We start from the raw sequence: 22,468 nt of genomic DNA on the forward strand, positions 1-22,468 counted from the left end.
ATTAAGTTTTGATCCATTTTCAAATACTTAGTATCTAGTGATATCCGGCTCATAATAGAAACTCAACACAGATTTGTTAACTGAGTGCAGCGAAAGTTCAAGTCAGAATCAGAAGAGCCAGAAAATAAAGTGTGAACTTCATTTTATAAACCAGAGCTGCCACCGCAGATGTTTCTAGAATGTGTAACCGATGTGCTAAGCTACCAATCTTCTCCCTCCACATGGGAGCCAGGCAGGACCCAGGGAGTCTAACCACCTCTAGCCTAGATGTGTTCTGGCATGCTATACAAACATGACAGTTGTCTATAGACACCATGAGTGAAAGTGGGTGGGAGGCAATGAGGCAGCCACTGAAGATAACTGAGCATTGGAGAGGCAATTGATGATAGCATTTCCACGAAGACCATCAGGCTGGTGGGAGAGCACTAAGCACAGCCCAAGTTGGAAGCTAGAATCATTGGTAAAGAGAGTTCCAAGATATATATAACAAACATTAAATATCTCTCCAAATTTATTTCTTCTCCCCACTTCCTTTTTAACAAGACTCTGATTTTTCCATAGTATGGTGTACATGGAATTGACTTTACCCTCAGCTCCATGAATGAGCCCTAACTGGCTTAAATCAATCAGCACTTCTCTTCCCCCATTCCACAAAGACAGACACATATCCCAGGAAGAGCTTTCTTTCTTCTTTCTCTTTCCTTCTTTTCTTTCTGTCTTTCTAATGAGGACTTTTAAGGAAAAGTTTCTTACATTTCTGTTTGAAGTCGGCACGGGAAACAGGTCACTCTAAGGGGTTGGCAGCCATCTTTGCACCATGAGGGAAGAGCTTGTCTGAGAAAGGAGTTGATGGAGCAGAGAAATGGAGAAAGGGAAACTTGGTCCAGATCTCAGTACTTTTAAGCCACAGAGGAAGGCTTACCTGAAGCCCTGCCCTGGACCCTGAGTTTTAAATTCCCATGTCTGCTTAAGCCAGTTTGGGTCTTGTTCTCTTTCATTTGCCACTGAAAAACTATGGATGCACAAGGCTAAAGTGATCCTCAGAGTAAGAGAGGAGAAAGTGGGCATTTGGGGCAATCAAGCACTCTGAAGAAGGAGTGACTGTTTAAGGACAAGACAAGAGAGGTCAGTCAAGTAGGCTATGCTGAAGTGACTGGTCATGAAGGGACCAGGTGGCACTGGGCTGGAAAAGGAGGGCTGGATCTAGCTTTAACATGAAAAGAAGAGGTGCACACCTGAATGGTTTCTGTCCTGGCTTCTACTTTAACACTACAACCTTCCCCTCAGGGATAACCAAGTCCACAGGATCCTTCCCCCTCTTACTCCCAAGGGAAATGATGCAACCAGTCATTAGACAGTAGCTGGTTTAGCCATGGAAAAGAGAAAGGGTTGTTGCAGCAGGTTCAGGGACTTAAAAAGGAGGATTAAAAAGAAATGAGGGAAGGGGAGTTTGTGATAGGAGGTGGGGGGAGAAAACTGCTAAAGAAAGAAGAAACCCAGAGAATAAGAGAACAGCATAACACATTGCTCTTAATAAAGCAATGGGCCCAGGACCAAACAGATATACCAATTCCCAAATCTGAAGCATCACTTACCAGCTGTCTTAATTCACCTCTCTAAGTGTCCCTTTCCTGTCTATAAATAAGCTTGAAAATTCCACCTTTAGTTGACCATGAGGCTCCAAAAATATCATATAAAGAAGCCCCTAGCAGAGAGGGGTGAGCATTCATTTCTTCTGGTTGTCGCATAGAATATAATGAATGAACAGCAGGAAGACAGGCGAGGAAGAGAGGAAAATGCTGCTTTACTTAAATTCTGACCCTCCTCTATAGCAAGGAGCCAGGGTTCACTCAGTACAGAAGCAGCACTTGAGGAAGTGAAAAGAAAGGATGACACTCAAAGAGATGGCTTCTGAAAAATGCCGACGTTTGCTTCCTTTTCTCTGCGTTGTGCTTGTTTCTCACGGAACCACTTAGTAAACCGAACTGAATTGGACTGACAATACTTGAGAATTTTCAATATACGGTGGTGGGTGGGGGGGCACTTAAAGAACAACGTATCATAACAAATCAAAACTTCCCCGAAGCTTGATTTCATGTGGCAAAGTGTGGCGCCACTTCCAGCCTAATCTGGGCTAGCTGGGGCCTGCAGGACGTCTCGGATTAGAGCGCCCGGGCCTCACGCACTGCCCCCCAGGCTGGGATGAGCTGGAGGCGGCAATCTTGAAGGCGCTTTTGTTCACCCCTGAATTCTTTATCACTAGAGCCTGCCCGGCAATTAGCTCGGGGTTTGGCGGGGTCCGGCGGGGGGTGGGGGTGGGGCTGAGGTTGCAGAGGGCGGGTGGGGGGGGTGGGGCGTGGCGGAAAGCAGATGTGAGAAACAAAAAGAGACCAGGCGGAAAGCCCCGGAGACCAGGAAGGAGAGATGGGATTCTGATTTGGCAGTGGCACCTGCTCCCCGCTACTAGGAAATCATAGGATTGTTCTCGTATTTATAAGACACTTTATTGGTAATAACCATCAGTCATCTCTAAAAGGTGCACTAGCGCTCCGCCTGTATTATCCCCTCTAATCTTCTCAGCGTCTTCTAAGGCGTCTTACTGTCACCATTTTTGTAAGGTCACACCGTCGGGGAGCCCAGCTTTGCCCCCAGGCCGCCACGCTCGCGCGGGGAGGTGGCCGAGGCCTCAGGGAGCCGCGGAGCCGCCCTCCCAGCCAGCGGAGGACCGCCGGGGCGGGGCATACGCGCAGCTGCACCCTCACGACGGGGCAGGCTCAGCCGGCCTGTCACACCCAACAGCCAGCACCCCAGCTCCTTCTGCCAGAGATCCCGCAGCGGTGCGCGGGCGGCCCAAAAGCTCCACTGTCGCCCCCTCCTCGCTGTGCAAACCCGCACCGCCCGCAGCCCGGAGGAAGTCCATTCCGCCGCCGCCGCCGCCCTGCACGCCCGAAGTGCGCCCACCGCCCTGGAGGGGGTAGGGGGCTCCGCCGCCGTCATGCTGCCAGTCGCCTACGCGGTTCTGGCGGGGTTGCTGATGCTCCCGCTGCTGGTGAACCTCTGCTGCCCTTACTTCTTCCAGGACTTGCGCTACTTCCTGCGGGTAGCCGGCGTGGCCCAGCGGGCGCGCAGCAATGGAAAGCGCCGGCCGGTGCGCACCATTCTCTACGCCTTTCTGGAGAAAGTGCAGCAGACTCCACACAAGCCTTTCGTGCTCTTCCGCGACGAGACGCTCACCTACGCGCAGGTGGACCGACGCAGCAACCAAGTGGCTCGGGCGCTGCGCGACCACCTCGGCCTGCGGCAGGGAGACTGCGTGGCAATTTTCATGGGCAATGAACCAGCTTACATATGGCTGTGGCTGGGACTGATCAAGCTGGGCTGCACCATGGCGTGCCTCAACTACAACATCCGTGGGAAGTCCCTGTTGCACTGCTTTCAGTGCTCTGGGGCGAAGGTTCTACTGGTCTCACCAGGTGAGCCTGGGGACCACCTCACCCTGGCACTGAGCTCCTTCTCTTCTTGGCAGCCTGGCATAGGGGTTGCGGGGAACGAGGGTTCAGATCGGAACTAGAGATGTAGAGAGAGGGGATGGCAACTCTTCCTCCAAACGCTAATTAATGGTCATTAGAACCTTCCGTTGTAGAAGCTGATCAAGCCAGATACTATGTGAATCACCGTACATATAGTGTTGCTGGTAATACTTACAACAGATAGGGTTGACTTTGTAGATGAGACCAGTCAGGCCAGAGAGGTGAAGCTTTATGTCCCAGATCACAGAATTGGGAGGAGGAGATTAACTAGATCTGTCTACCTCCAGAATTCAAGTTCCTAGCTGGTGCTGACAATATCTGCATTAAAATGCAGAGGGTCTAGAGTGTGAAGTCCAGAGGATCCAGAGAGACTGTTCCCTCTGCTCCTTGATTGACTGTATAATCCTGGGAAAGTCACTTTCCCTCTCCATATCTTGGTTTCCTCCTCTGTAATGGTCTTCAAGGCTGCTTCCAGCTCTCGAATTCTGTTAGCCTCCCTGGATTCTCACTGCAGAAAGAGAGAATCCACCTGATCCCCAAGAAGACTTTGATCCCCTGCTGCAAGCCCTAGTGAGCACTCATTATGTTTATAGCGACAGTGACCTTTGGTTCTGTAGTTGCCTCCTGCAACTTTTCAACAAGACTTAAAATGGTAACTTCATGCTCCAGTGGTGACCAGGTCAGGAAGAATCCAAGAATCTGTTACCCAAAGGACTGACTGGGTTTCCTATCCCAGGAAACTTGTCCCTACACTTGAATAAGGACCAGGATTGCTTTTCACTCTCTCAGTAAGAGGAGGCCTAAACAGGTGTGGGCTAAAAGATGTGGAGAAATAGGGAGCCAGGAAGTCTCACCTTTCTGGAATGTCTTTCTTTCTGTGCCAAGCTCTATACTGGATGCTTTTATTACCCTGAGAATTAATATATCGTTACCCCCTGTCACACAGCTGAAGAAACTGAGGCTTAAAATTCCAGGCTAGGTCTGTCTAGTTTCAGAGCTCATGACTCTCCTTACACCATGCTACCTTTCTCTTCACAAATGAAAAGTGTTAGAGCTGGAACAGACTAAGCATCCATCTTTTCTCCGCCTTCATTTCATAGTTGAGAACTCTGAAGTATGCTAAAGAGTTTGCCTAGTTACAGTAAGTCAACATGTCTATTCATTTTGGGAAGCCAGGAAACTACACACCTGTTCCATCAGACATAAAATAAATAATCCAAAAAGAAATGAAGGCTTTGTATAAAAGCTGAAAAGCAAAGAGGTAATTTTAAAGGCATAATCTGAGGTCTTTCCACATGACATAGTGGTAAAGAATCCACCTGCCAATGCTGGAGAGGCAAGAGATTCAGGTTCAACTCCTGAGTCAGGAAGATACCCTGGAGAAGAGCATGGCTACCCACTCCAGCATTCTTGTCTAGAGAACCCCATGGACAGAGGAGCCTGGTGGGCTACAGTCTATGGGATCACAAGGAGTTGAACACAACTGAGTGCCTGAGCACGCGCATGTGCGCGCGCGCGCACACGCGCACACACACACACACACACACACACACACACATTATTTGAAAGGGATAGCCTTTTGAAGAAAATTCCCAACAATTTCTAGTTGCCTGGGAAGAGAGACAACTTCACTATTTAGTAACTGGAAGACTCTCTTAAACCTATTTACCAGTTGATTCAGAGGAAAGTTATTAACACAGTGATCTGGGTACCACTTCAGGAGTCATTTAAGTACTTTTTACCTGCATATTATCCCAGGTCCCCTAGTGAGGGAGTCCAGGCCTGGGAGTTTTGTTGACAAAGAAGCTTCGATTTAAATGACTATACTGGAGTTTGGTTCTGTAATCAAATCAGAAATACAACCAGTTATCTCCCTTTATGCCCAGGCAACAGTCTTCTGTCACTGAGTATTATGTGGTTAGCATACATAGATAGTAATGAAATTCCAACATTCAGATCAAATTTGAATGACTTTCCAGGGGACCTACAGCACTCTGACAGTAAACTGACCTTTGAGAGAGGCCACACATTTGAAAACCATTCTGTTTTTCCAAATCACTGAGAGACCATTACACCGCATGCAGAATTGCACTCTGATCCAAAACAGTTACTGTCATGGGGGTAACAGAGTCCAAAGTTGCATGCTGATTAGTAAATGTGCCCATGTGCAAATGTGTTGAATGGACTGATTCTTCAAATTCTTTAAAGTTGGAAAGAATCTTAGAGATATCCTAAGATTAACAAGTGTGTTATATAACAAGTGTGTTGTTTATATAACTCTTAACAAGTGTGTTATACTGCAGTAAAAAGTTTAGAAGTCACTTTAATGAGTGGAAGAATCACCTGGGGAGCTCATTTAAAAAAACAATTTCCTGAGCCTCATCCCCAAAAAACATTGATTCAGCAGGACCGTGGAGGAGGCAGGAAAGTATATTTTTATAGCTAGCCCCATCCCACTCCTAGATGATTTGGAAGCAGATCATCTAAGGAATAGGCTTTGAGTCTAGTAATTCCCACTTTGTTTAATAGTTGTTTGTTTAAAGTTGAATGAACGAAGGCCCAGAGGAGTGATATCAATTGCCCAGGGTCAGAGAGAGCTGGAGACAGAACCTAATTATTTTTGTCTCACTTCTAGGATGTTTTTTTATATTCTATTATGCTATCTAAACATGGGACATAAAGATAAGAAGTTTTACAAATGTTGGAGGGGTGACAATTCAACAGGGTTTGATTCTTCACTTCAAATTTCAACCTCAGAGCACATGGGTTTCTTGAGTTTCAACTGTGTCAAATTCTGGAGTGTATGCAAAGGACTGGCACAGTGGTGTTTATGATGAAGATTGAGCCCCTTGTCATGAATTTGGGGGACTCTTCACAAAGTTTAACAGGGCTCAATCCTGTCAGGCATTTCAGTGCCCAATTTTTTTCATCAGAACTTACTATACTTAGAGAAAGCCAAAGACTCACAACACCTCCCCGCATCAATCAGAAACACCCATCTCCTGGAGAACAGGATTTTCTCTGTGTGGTGCATTTCAGGATCCTTATCCATAGAAGGCTCTAATGTAAGTAATCACATGGTAAAATTACCTTCAGCTATTGGAAACTCCATCAGTGTTGTAGTTGATAGAAACCAATTTGTTGGGCCAGTATTTTTTTCAAGCAGTTTCCCAAAACAGGTAAGACAGGAAGCCGTATTTAATTTCATACAACATAGAATATTTTTTTTTTAAAGAGTCCCCCAAATAGTGAATTTGCTTTGTTTCCATTTATGCTAACATTAAGATTGTTACTAACCTAGCTCTTCTCCTGGAAGGATAACTCCTTCATTAGCTCACTGGCCAGGTCTACCTTGCATGGCTCAACCAATGATGCGCAGCACCCCCAGTGTTGATACTCCTCTTGTATAAGGCTTTAGTAACAAAGATGGGCTTCCCAGGTGTCGCTAGTGGTAAGGAGCCCACCTGCCAATGCAGGTAGACATAAGAGACCTAGGTTTGATTCCTGAGTTGGAAAGATCCCTTGGAGAAGGACACAGAAACCCACTCCAGTATTGTCTGAAGAATCCCTTGGACAGAAGAGCCTGGCAGGCTGCAGTCTATAGGGGCACACAGAGTTGGAGATGACTGAAGCGATTTAGCACCAAACAACAGTTAAAGATACTTTGTGTTTCAAGATTGAGATCCAGAGAGGTTATAAAATGTTCCCAATTATCTTTGACCTGGTCTTTCAGGGTTGTAAAATATAAAATTTGACCTCCAATGTGATAAGATAAAATGTTTCCAATAGCTTTCAAAAGTATTGCATCACTGAAAGTTCTAAAAGAGGAGAACATTCTAAAACTAGTGTCAGGACCAAAGAGAACTCTTGTCAAAAAAACTGTTGGGGTTAGATGCAGAAAAGCAGATGGTATAACAATTTGATATCATATCAAAAAAACATTTCCCACAAGGTACAAGCTAGTTGCCCTGGTGGGAGGCAGAGAGAGAAAGCTAAATTAGTTTAAAAGCTAAATTAGTTTAAGGATCTTACAGTCCAGTTGAAGAACTAAGTCACATGTGATTGGAATGACGAGGAGAATGTGATAAGTATACTGGGAGGGCTTCAGAATGCTCTAGAGGAAAAAGAAGAGATGAATGTTTCTTGGGGGCATTGATAACAGAGCTGCTGCTGCTGCTAAGTTGCTTCAGTCATGACTGACTCTGTGTGACCCCATGAATAGCAGCCCCATCAGGCTCCTCTGCCCAAAGGGACTCTCCAGGCAAGAATACTGGAGTGGGTTGCCACTTCCTTCTCCGTGACAACAGAGCTAGGCAAGTGCAATTGGGGAGCAGGAATTCTAGGCAGGAGGAGCCCAGAGGCATTTTTCCTCAGGTCTCCAACTCACTCCAGTATTCTTGCCTGGAGAATCCCATGGACAGAGGAGCCTGGCAGGCTTCAGACCACAGGGTCGCAAGAATAAGACATGATTTAGTGACTAAACCACCACCAACACAATGAGTTGCTTTATTAAAGAGTTTTACTATGTAAGGACTACAGCAGGCTGGACTTAAATGTTAGTCATTTTTAAACTGTTTACTGAGGAAACTACTGTAGAGAAAATAGGACTCAGAAAACCCAAGGAATGGCCAACAGTGGTGGCCTCACACTCATGCAAGGAGATAATTTTCTAGTGCAAACTTCAGTCAAGAATCAGGGCATAGATATAGCCTGTCTCCATGCCTCTTCTGGGCTGCTCAAGGAGTAACTTAGGTGTGTTGCAACTTAGGTGTGTTGCTTCAATGTACTTTGTCTCAACAGCTTACAGTTCTCTCATATATCTTTGAATAATGCCTTAGTAATACCTAGCACATAGTCGTCACTCAGTAAATATTTGCGGCATTAATCAGTTCAGTTCAGTCACTCAGTCATGTCCAACTCTTTGTGACCAGATGGATTGCAGCGCGCCAGGCCTCCTTGTCCATCACCAACTCCCGGAGTTTACTCAAACTCATGTCCATTGAGTCAGTGATGCCATCCAACCATCTCATCCTCTGTTGTCCACTTCTCCTCCTGCCTTCTGTCTTGCCCAGCATCAGGGGCTTTTCCAATGAGTCAGTTCTTCGCATCAGGTGGCCAAAATATTGGAGTTTCAGCTTCAGCATCAGTGAACACCCTGGACTGATCTTCTTTAGGATGGACTGGTTGGATTTCCTTGTAGTCCAAGGGACTCTCAAGAGTCTTCTCCAATACCACAGTTCAAAAGCATCAATTCTTCAGCATTCAGCTTTCTTTATAGTCTAGCTCTTACTTCCATACATGACTATTGGAAAAACCATAGCTTTGACTAGACAGACCTTTGTTGGTGGCATTAATAAGTTCCATTTTTTAAAAAAAGTTCCATTATTTTGGTTAGTTGTAACAAGCTTTCTTCTTTGATGTTTAAGAACTATTGGGATGGTCATGAGGGCATGAAAAAAAATGATATTAAAACAGTCAAATATATCCTGATCTGAGAAAATCCATTTAGACCCAATCTGCCCCAGGCCCATCCTCTCCCTACCACAGACTTTAAAAAAAAATTTTTAATATAAATTTATTTATTTTAATTGGAGGCTAATTACTTTACAATATTATATTGGTTTTGCCATACATTGACATGAATCCGCCACAGGTTTTTTTAAACTTTTTATTTTATATTGGGATATAGCCAGTGGGCTGCCATCTATGGGGTTGCACAGAGTCAGACACGACTGAAGTGACTTAGCAGCAGCACCAAGCAATGTTGTGATAGTTTCAGGTGAACAGCAAAGGGATTCAGCCATACATGTACATGCATCCATTCTCCCCTAAACCCCCCTCCCATCCAGGCTGCCACATAACATTGAGCAGAGTTCCCTGTGCTAGTAAGTCCTTGTTGGTTATACATTTTAAATACAGCAGTGTGTTCGTGCCCATCCCAGACTCAAACTATCCCTTCTCTCCATCCTTCCCCTCCGCCCGGCAACCATAAGTTCATTTTCTAAGTCTGTGAATCTGTTTCTGCTCTATAAGTAAGTTCATTTGTATCATCTTTTTAGATTCCACATATGAGGGATGTCACAATATTTCTCCTCTGACTTCACTCAGTATGATGCTCTCTAGGTCCATCTATGTGGCTGCAAATTGCATCATTTTGTTCTTTTTTATATCACAGACTTATTTTGCCTCCCAGTTTTCTTCTGGCAGAGGGCTACAGGAAAGACTCTCTCTCCAGGACTCACTGCCAGAGAGGGAGCTGGTGATGGGCACAGAATGGGCTGCTGGGGGGAGTCTGTGCCCAGGATGGAACAGCACAGAAACCCATACAACAAATGAGGAAGGTATTCAAGAGCTAGGATCCCAGACAAGTAGCCCAAGGTCTGAAGACAGCTCGCTTAACGACGTTCTGTGAAATTTTTCTTCTTGACCTGCTCATAACTAAAGCTTACAAGGGAGGACAATTGTACATCTCCATTCAAAGACAAACCAGCACATTGCTGGCATGTATGAGAATGTTTATCAGTTTATTTTCTTCAGCAATAAGAACAGAGTGAAGGGGTAAAGACAAAATAAATTCTAAATCCTCAGTGAATGTTATTGAATTAGGAAGAAGGATAGAGTTCAAATTATACTGCATACTGAATGTAAGCAGTCAGTGTTTGAAAAAGACCTCCCGCAGCCTCTGAGAAACCGGGAAGTACGCAGGTGGTAGATAGGTGACTTGTTTGCTTATGGATATCAAATGATTATATAGGGCCTGGTATGATCTGGTAATCTCTGACAAGGAATTACCTTTGATTCTAGGGCTAGTTAGAAAGCAAGATACTTTGACCAAGAACTTTAACTGAGAGAAGTGAAAAATAATGTTAAGAAATTATGTAACTATATAAATATGAGATGAGTGTGTATCTCCCTGCTAAAAATTTCTTTACTCTTGAGGGACTTAGCCTTGATTAAACGTCTTTCTGACCTCAGGGTGATTTGCATTGTGGAGGGAAGGTGAGGGTATGCGAAAAGTGAAAGTGTCAGTCATTCAGTTGTGTCTCTTTGAGAACTCATGGGCTGTAGCCCCATAGGCTGTAGCCTGTCAGGCTCCTCTGTCTTTGGGACTTTCCAGGCAGGAATACCAGAGTGGGTTGCCATGCCCTTCTCCAGGGGATCTTCCTGACCTAGGGATTAAACCCAGGTCTCCTGCATTACAAAAAGATTCTTTACTGTCTGAGCCACCAAGCAAGCCCTGGGGGAGGTTATGTTTGGAGGGTGTTCTATGACATTGTGTTGATGTACAGACCATATGCTAGATTATTCATTACTATAATTCCAAACTGCCAATAACAGAAATGAGAAACCACAGTTACAAACTGTATTTTTTAAACATTGAGATCTCCATGATCTCTGTTAGAACCAGTTTGTTTCAGGTGCCTCTCTGACTGAAGGAAAGTCTTCAATCCTGATTTGGTCATCTGCCAATCAGTTCACATCATCCTGAAATTCTGATCAAAACCATTTCTTTTCACTGCCTTCTTTTCAAATCTTACTTCATTGGTAAACATTTCTGGGGTGCTTTATGTAACTAACTTGGTTAGTTACTCGCTCCATGAGGCGATCTAATAGCAAAACAAGCTACTAGATTGAATGCTTTTCCTATTTAAAAGCAGTGGGTTTAGCCAGTAGCATTTTGCCACTTTGGTGATGAAGATTGATTCAGCTCACTACCCACTCTGTCTCTCTGCTTTCAAGGAATGGGCCTGTGTCCTCAGAAATTTCTCTTCTGACCTTCTTTAAAAAAAAAGTAAATGGGAGAGGAAACTTCATATGCTAACCTGATTTTTTTCTTTTCTATAAAATGGATCTTAAGGAGTGCAGATTTTATAATCAGTTGATTTTCCATCATCCAAATGTGTACTGCTTCCTCTGAGATTCTGTAAGTGAAAGTGAAAGTGTTAGGCACTCAATTGTGTCTGACTCTTGTCTCCTACATTACAAGCAGATTCTTTATCATCTGAGCCACCAAGGGGGCTCTCTGGGGTTCTACACCCATCCATGATTTCAGCTCAGGCTAATGAAGAAAGGACAGATCTACTGTACACTCTTCAGGTGCAGGCAACTTTCTGTGAATACTATTTCTCATACCCATGCTTTTCATAAAACTTGAGGTTATTCTCTTCATCAGAAAGACAAATAAGAGATAATCCATGTTACTATTGAAAGGCAGATCCGAATGCTTTCACGAGCACTGAGCATGTCAGGTAGACAGTGTCTTCCAAAATTTCAAGGTCCTTTACCGAAACTTGAACTTGAATCACTAGTACTAGAAAGTGGTAATCCTTGAAGCCCAATATAATTCTTTTCATTTTGTATGTAATGATCCATATAGAGACTCACTGAGCTTCTGTCCTCATTTGTAGAAACAAGGTTACCATCGTCTATAACACAGGATTGTTGGGAAAATTATGTGAGGTGATGTATGTAAAGCTACTATACAAACTGTCCTCCACAAAAGAAATTTGTAAATTTTTAATCAGTAAGAATGAAAGGTGTGGTGGATGCTGTGATGCGCTGCCCAATTCCCCACTCCAGGACTGAGGTACTCCTTCCTCTGCTGCTGGAGGCATTGGCAACTGCCAGCTGTCAGCCGAGGACCATTCCAGGACTTGCCGTTGGTTGAAGAAAGCCGCTTTGCCCAAGGTCAAGCACTACCGCCCCAATCTGCATCCAGTGACTGGTTGGTGGGCAGGCACAGAGGTAGAACCCACTTTGTTTCACTTGGGACAGCCTGAAGGGCCATCCCAGGCCCCGAGTCCCCGTAGGATCAATTGAGGGAGGCCACTGCACGGCTGGCATCGAAACACAATCTCTTTCTCCATCCAGTCTACCTCCATTGCAGCCCCGCAGGCATCATTCCCAAGAGGACCCCTATACAAAGGTCTCAGAATTCCAGGGAGCTCAATCTGTGTCAAGTAGAATTATTTGATCTTATGTGTCCTTGTTGATTGCCACATCTATCTTAAGTGGGTTTCCCTGGTGACTCAGATGGTAAAGAATCTGCCTGCAATGCAGGAGACTCAGGTTTGATCCCTGGGTTGGGAAGATTCCCTGGAGAAGGGAATGGCTACCCACTCCAGTGTGCTTGCTTGGGAAATTCCATAGCCAGAGGAGCCTGGTGGGCTACAGTCCATGGGCACAGAAAGACACAACAATATGGGCACATGGACACAACTGAACAACTGACACTTTCACTTTTCACTTAGTCTTCAGTAAGCAGATTTATAGCAATAATTACCCAAAAAATTCCTGTGTGAAGCAGAAAACATGGGGGCCAGTCCTATTTATAACAGATTTAAGAAAAGACATTAAATATTAAATATACAGTTAATGAGTTACATTCCCATCCAGAATTTCCCTTCCAATCTCAGTTTATATATGTATGTATAGATGTATTTATATAAATATTGCATCTTTAGTTTAAAGGGGAAATGTCTGCTACCATAGGACATATGTTGTTCAGTCTTTAAGTTGTGTCTGACTCTTTGGCACCCCATGGACTGCAGTACACCAGGCTTCCCTGTCCTTCGCTATCTCCCTGAGTTTGTTCAAACTCATGCCCATTGAATCCGTGATGCCATCCAACCATCTCATCCTCTGACGTCCCCTTCTCCTCCTGCCCCCAGTCTTTTCCAGCATCAGGGACTTATCAGGTAGGTAAAGTAAAGGTCAGTATAGGACATGTGAGGTATGCCTTGATATGATTGGGAGCCACTGGAACCTCAAGTCAATATCCAAACGTAAATTCTACACCAACAGCCCAGAGGTCAGATAAAGAAACTGTGCTGGGCAGGGGCAATGGCCTTCCCTTCAGATAAGATGACCTCTGTGAAAGGTCAGGGATTATGAACCAAAAGCAGGCAGAGGGCCAAGTGGAAACATGAGGGAACGGAAGCCCCAGTTATCCAAATTACTTGAACTGTGATCAAGCATGATACCTGCTTAATTGCATGTCCTTTTACCTTTATTATTCTGTTGTTGTTGTTCAGTCACTAAGTTGTTACATGGACTGAAGCATACCAGGCCGCCCCGACCCTCACTATCTCCTGGAGTTTGTCCAAGTTCATGTCCATTGAATCAGGTGATGCTATCCAACCATCTCATCTTCTGCTGCCCTCTTCTCCTTTTGCCTTCAGTCTTTTCCAGCATCAGGGTCTTTTCCAATGAGTTGGCTGTTTATTTTATTATTACTATTATTATTTTATATAATAATTATAAATTATATAAGAAACTACTAATTTTGGATATATCACTAATGCCTGCATACATCTACTTTCAAAAAATTACAGAAAAAATTAAAGTCCCTTTTGACTTATAATTTTTCTCTCATCAAGACTTATCAAATCTTGTCTGTTCTACCTCCCAAACATCTCTTAAATGCATCTACTTCTCTCTAGGCTCTGTGGCTACCTTAATGCAAAGTTTGATCTACCAAATGGCCTCCCCACCTCTGGTCCTTGCCTTCTCCAACCCATGTACCTGATGTAAGCCAGAGACCTGGTCCCCACCTACATCCAGTTTCTTCTTCCAACATTTTTCCCTCTCATTCTACGTTGCAGTCAGCTTTAGCCTCTTTGAGCTGCTCTGGCAACCTGCTGTTTGCCTCTGGGCTTCCCTGGTGGCTCAGACAGTAAGGAATCTGTCTGCAGCACAGGAGACCCAGTTTCAATTCCTGGGTCAGAAAGATCCCCTGGAGAAGGGAATGACTATCCACTCCAGTATTCTTGCCTGGGGAATCCCATGACAGAGGAGGCTGACAGGCTATAGTCCATTGGGGTCACAAAGAGTCAGACTCGACTGAGTGACTAATGCTCACTTGTTTGCCTGTGGGTCTTTACATAAGCTGTCCCTTGGCTACAGACAGGCTCAGTCCATCTCAGTGGGTCTTCATCTTGCCAACTCCTACTCACCCTTCAGGTCTCAGTTGAGATAACACTTCCTCTGGGTTGTTTTCGTGCCCATCCTCCGTGCTTCCAAAACACCACCTATGACACCTTATTTTAATGGGTTATTTCTTGATTCCTCCCCCTTAGACCTGGGCTCTGTGAAAACAGTATCCGCTGTACACACTGTTGCTCCCAGTGCTGAGAATCGTGCACACAGGAAACACACTTTAAATAGATGTCAAATAACTGTTGGGAGAGAGAGAGGAGAGGAATAAGAAATAATCCAGGTAATTTATGAACACACTATTTAAATAAATAGGCTCAGTCTCGGGTAGAAGAGAAGGAGGGAGAGAGATTTCATAATTCTTTAAGAAGCAATAGTAGTTTTGTTTTGTTTTTAATTTACTTTCGTGTCCTTTACTTGGAGGTAAGACATACCTCTATCACAAAAATGATTTAATTTTGCATTTGACTGGAGATTTATCAACTCACAGTATTGCAATCCTTGAACGTCAACAGCTTTCGCTTATTCCTCTGTCTCTTCCCCAGTGACTAATACAATACTTTGTGTAGATTCTTTCAGCTGTAAACACTTGTTAAGCACTTATGGCAGGGCCAAGATGCTCAAGTTATAATCCCTTCACCTCAAAGTTTTCACTGCCAAATAGAGGAGAAAAAGAAGTGAAGTGTGTCACACTACATACTAAACACACTGCTAACCGTATAATGCAAACTCCTGTGGGAGGACCACAGAGTTAAAAGCAATGAGACTGTTTTGAAAGATGAACAGAAGTTTTTCCAGTGACCAGGGGCTGGGGGCAGGAGGGCGTTCCAAGCAGATGAAACCACCTGGACAAAGGTGGTAAGATGTGAGAATTATGGCTCCATTCACTTCAGATAAATCAGTGTGGTTAGAGGAAAGGGGACTAGGGTAGTTAAGAAGATGACATCAGAAAAATTGGGGCGAGGGATGTAGGCTGAGAAGAACCTTAGAACCATCCGCTGCATTAGAAAGATTCTATCACAAGGGATAAGCAACCACTGAAGGATTTTAAACAAGGCAGGAACAAGAAGTCGGGCAGTGGTGTCACTGATACTGGAAGCAGGGAGAGGTTAGAGGCAAGATCGGTCAGGAAGCTATTGTGACAATTTCGGTAGGAAATAATGAGAATCTGAACCACGGCACTGGCAAGGGACCTTAGCAAGCCAGTTACTGTTTTCACAACAGTAATATTTCTGATGATCTTCTCGAAATACTGAAAAACTAAAGAGCAACCATTCAAAATGAAAGAGGAGAAGAAAGCATCAAGAGGAATAAGCTGATCTGATGGAGGTTAAAAAAGAACTGAGACAAATAGTGCATTAAGGAATGATAGCCAATAGACGCTCCAGGAGAAAACTGTTCAAGAAAGGAAAGATGATTAGAATGTGTTACTTGGCTCTACAGTCATATTTGAAATAATTACATTGTCATAATCTTGTCAATCCTGATTATTTGTTCTAGAATCTAGAGTCAACACATAGACAAAGCTAGAAAGACAGAATTATAGTCTCAGAATAGATAAAAAATACCATTAACTCTGACAACATAAAGTGAAAATAATAACTGTTGGGGGTGAACAAGGGGGGAGTGGGGGTGGGTTTCAAAAATGGTAAGTCACGAGGTAGCAGGAAAAGTATGTAATTTGGTGATGAAGAACTGACTGCTAGAAGAAACAGCCAAAAAAAAACCCTAAAAGTCACTGCCTCCAGGCAGCAGGTTTATTTGTGAGATAAGGGCGTACTGACTTGTGTTATAAACTCTTTTGTACTATTTCATTTATATTTATCAGGTGCATGACTGCTTTGGTTAAAAAACTTTTTAACTTTTTAAATGCATCTATCCAGATGCAATCTCATGTCTTGATGGAGACATCATATGTAAATATCTGAAAAACAAAGCTTGTAATATGAATCAGATATAGCCTCCCTAAGGTAATTCCCTGGGATATTGAGTCACCTTCCTATTAAGAATAAGCCTATTCACTTCAGTTATCACAATTCAAGACAAAGAAGCTTAAAGAGCGTCTCATCTTATGATTTAAAACTTAAAATAAAATTTTAAATGGTATAAAAATTCAAGTAACAAGCCAGAAATGTGGTTTACACATTACATCAATGCCTTTAAAATGTTTTACCTTGACCCCTATGAAAACTACATTTGTGTGTAGCTCAGCACTCACACACTCACATAGCTGAAACTCAGAAAAAAAAAACCTTACCTCTTCCTATGTATGATATACTTTCTATTTTATTTTTTAGAATAATCATCACTTTAAATGATTTTAACAATCCACTGCTGTATTGTGACTCAGAGTCTGAAAAACATGCTAATCAGTCCTTTTTTTCTTAGGTCGGATAATGTGCTTATGAAATTTGGAGCTTATGTCTCAGATCAGCTGAACCTTCCTAGTAGAACTACTTGTTGCTGATATTTTTTAAATGTGTTACATAAAGTTAGCTTCTATTATCCTTTTAGTAGCATGGTTCCCTTCTTTTCATTTCTCTTTTTCCTTAAAATTTTCTTTTTTTAAAATCTCTGGTCCTGTGGGGCATACATTGGGAATAACTAAATTCATTTCTGGAGTGTTTTGAGATATATATATATCAGATATGCATATAAGTCATGCACATATAATCTTGGTTTTTACCCTTATGTGGTTTGTTTGCACTTGCCATGTAATGTACAGATTTCAATCATCTGTCGCTTTTTAAACTATCAAAACCCAGCCTTCCCATAAATATTGGGATCTTGTGATATTTTCAGATGTGGTAAATTCCATGTTAAAAATACATAACTATAAACATTACTGTGTCTACATGTTTTAACAACACTTAGTGGAAACAAAATCAGTACAAAATGTATTGCACTAATAGAGCTTAAATGAACTAATTTAGTTTGTTTGGATTTTTTTCTCTTATTAAATTAAGAACTACAAGCCGCTGTTGAAGAGGTGCTGCCAAGCTTGAAGAAAGATGATGTGGCTGTCTATTATGTGAGCAGAACTTCTAACACAGATGGGGTCAACTCTTTCTTAGACAAAGTGGATGAAGTGTCAAGTGAACCTGTCCCAGAATCCTGGAGGTCGGAAGTTACCTTTTCCACTCCTGCTTTATATATTTATACTTCTGGAACCACAGGTAAAAAATAGAGGATTCTCGAAGCAATGGACCTATCCTGAAAGAGTTAAATGTTGGGTTAGATTTTTAAATGCTCTCTTTCTTTGGCAAAGCTTATCAGATAACTAATACTTCAGGGGATTTAGCTCATTGCCTGTGGGAAGTATGATCTTGTTCCATAGCATATGAAAACATTTGGGTTTCTCTAAGGTATGCATACTTCCCCCAGTTGGTGTATAGAACAGGTAGAGAGATTAACCAAGAACTACAAAAATAATTAGGGTGATGATAAGATTTGGCACTGAATAGGTTGTTAGGATTTTTTTCAAAATGATTGTTGCTTTTTGATTAAGATTTGGCACTGAACAGGTTTTGGAATTTTTTTAATGATCGCTACATTTTGATTATACTCTGTCCAGCATCCATATATAATGTATAACCAATTATAAGTGGACCACCAAGAAGACTATAGAACAATAATGGGGTTATATTTGTACAAACATTTTGATCGCTATCTTTCCATGCAACAATGACTTGAAGCTGTTTGGTTCTGTGGGTGTAGAATGGCTCTTAGCTCAGGGCCTAAAATGGTCTATTTCATCAAATCTAGGATGTCTTACACCTTTGATGTAAGCTGTACTATTGTTTTACATAAGCCGCTAAGACAAAACACTGCCAACTGTCATATTACTGAAACACTGCTGTGTGGAACAGGCGACATTAAAGGTAGATAGATGTATTAGGTGCTCTTCTAGGAGCTCTGTGGTGTTCATACATTTCTCCCACCACTCTTAAGACAGGTACTACTCTTATTCCTGTTTTACAGATTCAGAAACTGATGCCTAGAGAGTTTAAGAACTTCCCATGATAGGAAGCAGAAGTGTCAGGCTTCACTTTGCTAGGCTGACTCCACAGCTCATACAACTGACCTCTCTGCCAGAATACCTCCTAGTTCATCCATCTGATAGCTATTTGGTGTCTGCCTACTCAAGGTCAGGGAAAATGTTACCAAAATGTAATCATATGAAGACTGAGAGATACATTTAAGAAAGGATAGGAAGCTACCCCCAGCATCCTAATTATTCTGAATAATATTGGGAAGTTGAATATGTGAGTCATTCAGTTAAAATTTTAACTCAAGCAGATAATTATAGCATGCATTCTCCTTGTAAAATAATCAAACATTAGAGATAAGGGTTACTTTGAGCCTTATGAGGAGGGGTATCTTGGGATGACCTATGAAAGCTAATCTCGAGAGCATAATAGCTATCGTTCTTTTGTTTGCCAACAGTTCTATTTCACCGTGTCAGCAGAATGGTAGGATGACATGGTTTAACCAGATGCTTCCACTACATCCAGAACTACCTCAATATATGGGACTTACACCCTCATTTCTCAATAGAATGGTAAAACTAAACTGTAAACTTTGATTTGGGAAGTAACTGAGGTAAAACAAGCCCTTAACTAGTGACTGGAAGTTCTAGTCTTAATACTAAATAGATAAGCACAGAACTTGTTCACAACTGCAGGTTTTGCCATGAAGTATAAAACCCATCTTAGGGGAAAAAGAGATTAAGCACTCTTTCATCCAATCCCATAATTCAGAATTTAGATTTAATTGGAATATAATTGGGTTGATGTTTATTTTACCTTTCTTCTTATCTCTGAATAAAATATCTGCCAAGTTACTAGTATTTAGTTCAGTTTAGTTGCTCAGTCATGTCCGACTCTTTGCGACCCATGAATCGCAGCACGCCAGGCCTCCGTGTCCATCACCAACTCCTGGAGTTCACCCAAACTCATGTCCATCGAGTCGGTGATACCATCCAGCCATCTCATCCTCTGTTGTCCCCTTCTCCTCCTGCCCCCAATCCCTCCCAGCATTAGAGTCTTTTCCAGTGAGTCAACCCTTCGAATGAGGTAGCCAGGGTATTGGAGCTGTAGCTTTAGCATCAGTCCTTCCAATGAACACTCAGGACTGATCTCCTTTAGGATGGACTGGTTGGATCTCCTTGCAGTCCAAGGGACTCTCAAGAGTCTTCTCCAACACCACAGTTCAAAAGCATCAATTGTTCGGCGCTCAGCCTTCTTCACAGTCCAACTCTCACATCCATACATGACCACAGGAAAAACCATAGCCTTGACTAGATGGACCTTTGTTGGCAAAGTAATGTCTCTGCTTTTTAATATGCTATCTAGGTTGGTGATAACTTTCCTTCCAAGGAGTAAACGTCTTTTAATTTCATGGCTGCAATCACCATCTGCAGTGATTTTGGAGCCCAAAAAAATAAAGTCTGACACTGTTTCCACTGTTTGCCCATCTATTTCCCATGAAGTGATGGGAGCAGATGGCATGATCTTCGTTTTCTGAATGTTGAGCTTTAAGCCAACTTTTTCACTCTCCTCTTCCACTTTCATCAAGAGGCTTTTTAGTTCCTCTACACTTTCTGCCATAAGGGTGGTGTCATCTGCATATCTGAGGTTATTGATATTTCTCCTGGCAATCTTGATTCCAGCTTGTGCTTCTTCCAGCCCAGCGTTTCTCATGATGTACTCTGCATATAAGTTAAATAAGCAGGGTGACAATATACAGCCTTGATATACACCTTTTCCTATTTGGAACAGTCTGTTGTTCCGTGTCCAGTTCTAACTGTTGCTTCCTGACCTGCATACAGGTTTCTCAAGAGGCAGGTCAGGTGGTCTGGTATTCCCATCTCTTTCATAATCTTCCACAGTTTATTGTGATAACTCCAGAAAGAATGAAGGGATGGAGACAAAGCAAAAACAATACCCAGTTGTGGATATGACTGGTGGTAGAAGCAAGATCCAATGCTGTAAAGAGCAATATTGCATAGGAACCTGGAACGTTAGGTCCATGGATCAAGGCAAATTGGAAGTGGTCAAACAGGAGATGGCAAGAGTAAACATCAACATTCTAGGAATCAGCAAACTAAAATGGACTAGAATGCGTGAATTTAACTCAGATGACCATTATATCTACTACTGTGGGCAGGAATCCCGTAGAAGAAATGGAGTAGCCATCATGGTCAACAAAAGAATCTGAAATGTAGTACTTGGATGCAATCTCAAAAACGACAGAATGATCTCTGTTCGTTTCCAAGGCAAACCATTCAGTATCACAGTAATCCAAGTCTATGCCCCAGCCAGTAACGCTGAAGAAGCTAAGTTGAACGGTTCTATGAAGACCTACAAGAACTTCTAGAACTAACACCCAAAAAAGATGTTCTTTTCATTATAGGGGACTGGAATGCAAAAGTAGAAAGTCAAGAAATACCTGGAGTAACAGGCAAATTTGGCCTTGGAGTACAGAATGAAGCAGGGCAAAGCCTAACAGAGTTTTGCCAAGAGAACGCACTGGTCATAGCAAACACTCTCTTCCAACAACACAAGAGAAGACTCTACTCATGGACATCACCAGATGGTCAACACCGAAATCAGATTGATTATATTCTTTGTAGGCAAAGATGGAGAAGCTCTATACAGTCAACAAAAGTAAGACTGGGAGCTGACTGTGGCTCAGATCATGAACTCCTTATTGTCAAATTCAGACTGAAATTGAAGAAAGTAGGGAAAACCACTAGACCATTCAGGTATGACCTAAATCAAATCCCTTATGATTATATACTGGAAGGTACTAGTATAAACATTAATAAAAAGAATTCCTTTAAGAAATCAGAGAACATGTTTTCCCTGTGCCTCAAAGGCAGTCATTAGCACAAAATTATATAATAGTTACCAAATATTATTTCTTCATTAATACAAAAGTTTATATCAGGAAGTTTTCTGAAAGTGCTTAACACCACAAAAGATGTGTGTTTCTGTTTTAAAAAATATAATTCTGAGTTTTTACTATCTGGATAATTTTTTTTCAAGGTGAATACAATTGATTTGTTGATTCTTTCTTCTGTTTCTCATTATTAGTATAGAATGGAGCATTAATACTCATGACATCAAAGACCATCAGCTGTGAACTGTGTTTACAATGGTGGTAGTTTGCCAGTCATACTGCTTTGCCTTATAACAAATTGCTTTTATTTAGGCAATACCATCAAATATTGAGGCATCTTAATCTAAACAGAATTGCCTTTCTCTTCACAAAGCCAATTGACCCACTCTGGTTTTAAACTCTAGACTCATCCACTGTGCAATGACTTCATGGCTGCCCCAACTAAACTGACTCCCATGGGCAACAATATAAGCATACTCTTTCAATTGAGTCTTATAAAAAATCTACATAAATTATAATTCAGTTCAGTTCAGTTCAGTCAGTCAGTCGTGTCCGACTCTTTGCGACCCCATGAATCGCAGCATGCCAGGCCTCCCTGTCCATCACCAACTCCCGGAGTTCACTGAGACTCACGTCCATCGAGTCTGTGATGCCATCCAGCCATCTCATCCTGGGTCATCCCCTTCTCCTCCTGCCCCCAATCTCTCCCAGCATCAGAGTCTTTTCCAATGAGTCAACTCTTTGCATGAGGTGGCCAAAGTACTGGAGCTTCAGCTTTAGCATCATTCCTTCCAAAGAAATCCCAGGGTTGATCTCCTTTAGAATGGACTGGTTGGATCTCCTTGCAGTCCAAGGGACCCTCAAGAGTCTTCTCCAACACCACAGTTCAAATGCATCAATTCTTTGGCGCTCAGCCTTCTTCACAGTCCAACTCTCACATCCATACATGACCACAGGAAAAACCATAGCCTTGACTAGATGGACCGTAATCGGCAAAGTAATGTCTCTGCTTTTGAATATACTATCTAGGTTGGTCATAACTTTTCTTCCAAGGAGTAAGCGTCTTTTAATTTCATGGCTGCAATCACCATCTGCAGTGA

The 22,468-nt window shown here is 42.5% G+C and overlaps 1 protein-coding gene across 1 annotated transcript in view; it reads left to right on the forward strand.

Annotated features, from left to right (window-relative positions):
- The window catches only part of SLC27A2 (solute carrier family 27 member 2), a 51,555-nt gene continuing 31,895 nt past the window's right edge, over positions 2,809 to 22,468 (forward strand). The window contains exons 1-2 of the mRNA XM_005685790.3: positions 2,809 to 3,473; positions 17,432 to 17,641. Of these exons, the coding sequence (XP_005685847.2) occupies positions 2,996 to 3,473; positions 17,432 to 17,641 (688 nt within the window). The 5' untranslated portion in view covers positions 2,809 to 2,995. The remainder of the gene's footprint in view (positions 3,474 to 17,431; positions 17,642 to 22,468) is intronic.

This window comes from Capra hircus, chromosome 10 (assembly GCF_001704415.2).
Source record: "Capra hircus breed San Clemente chromosome 10, ASM170441v1, whole genome shotgun sequence".
Lineage (NCBI taxonomy): Eukaryota > Metazoa > Chordata > Mammalia > Artiodactyla > Bovidae > Capra > Capra hircus.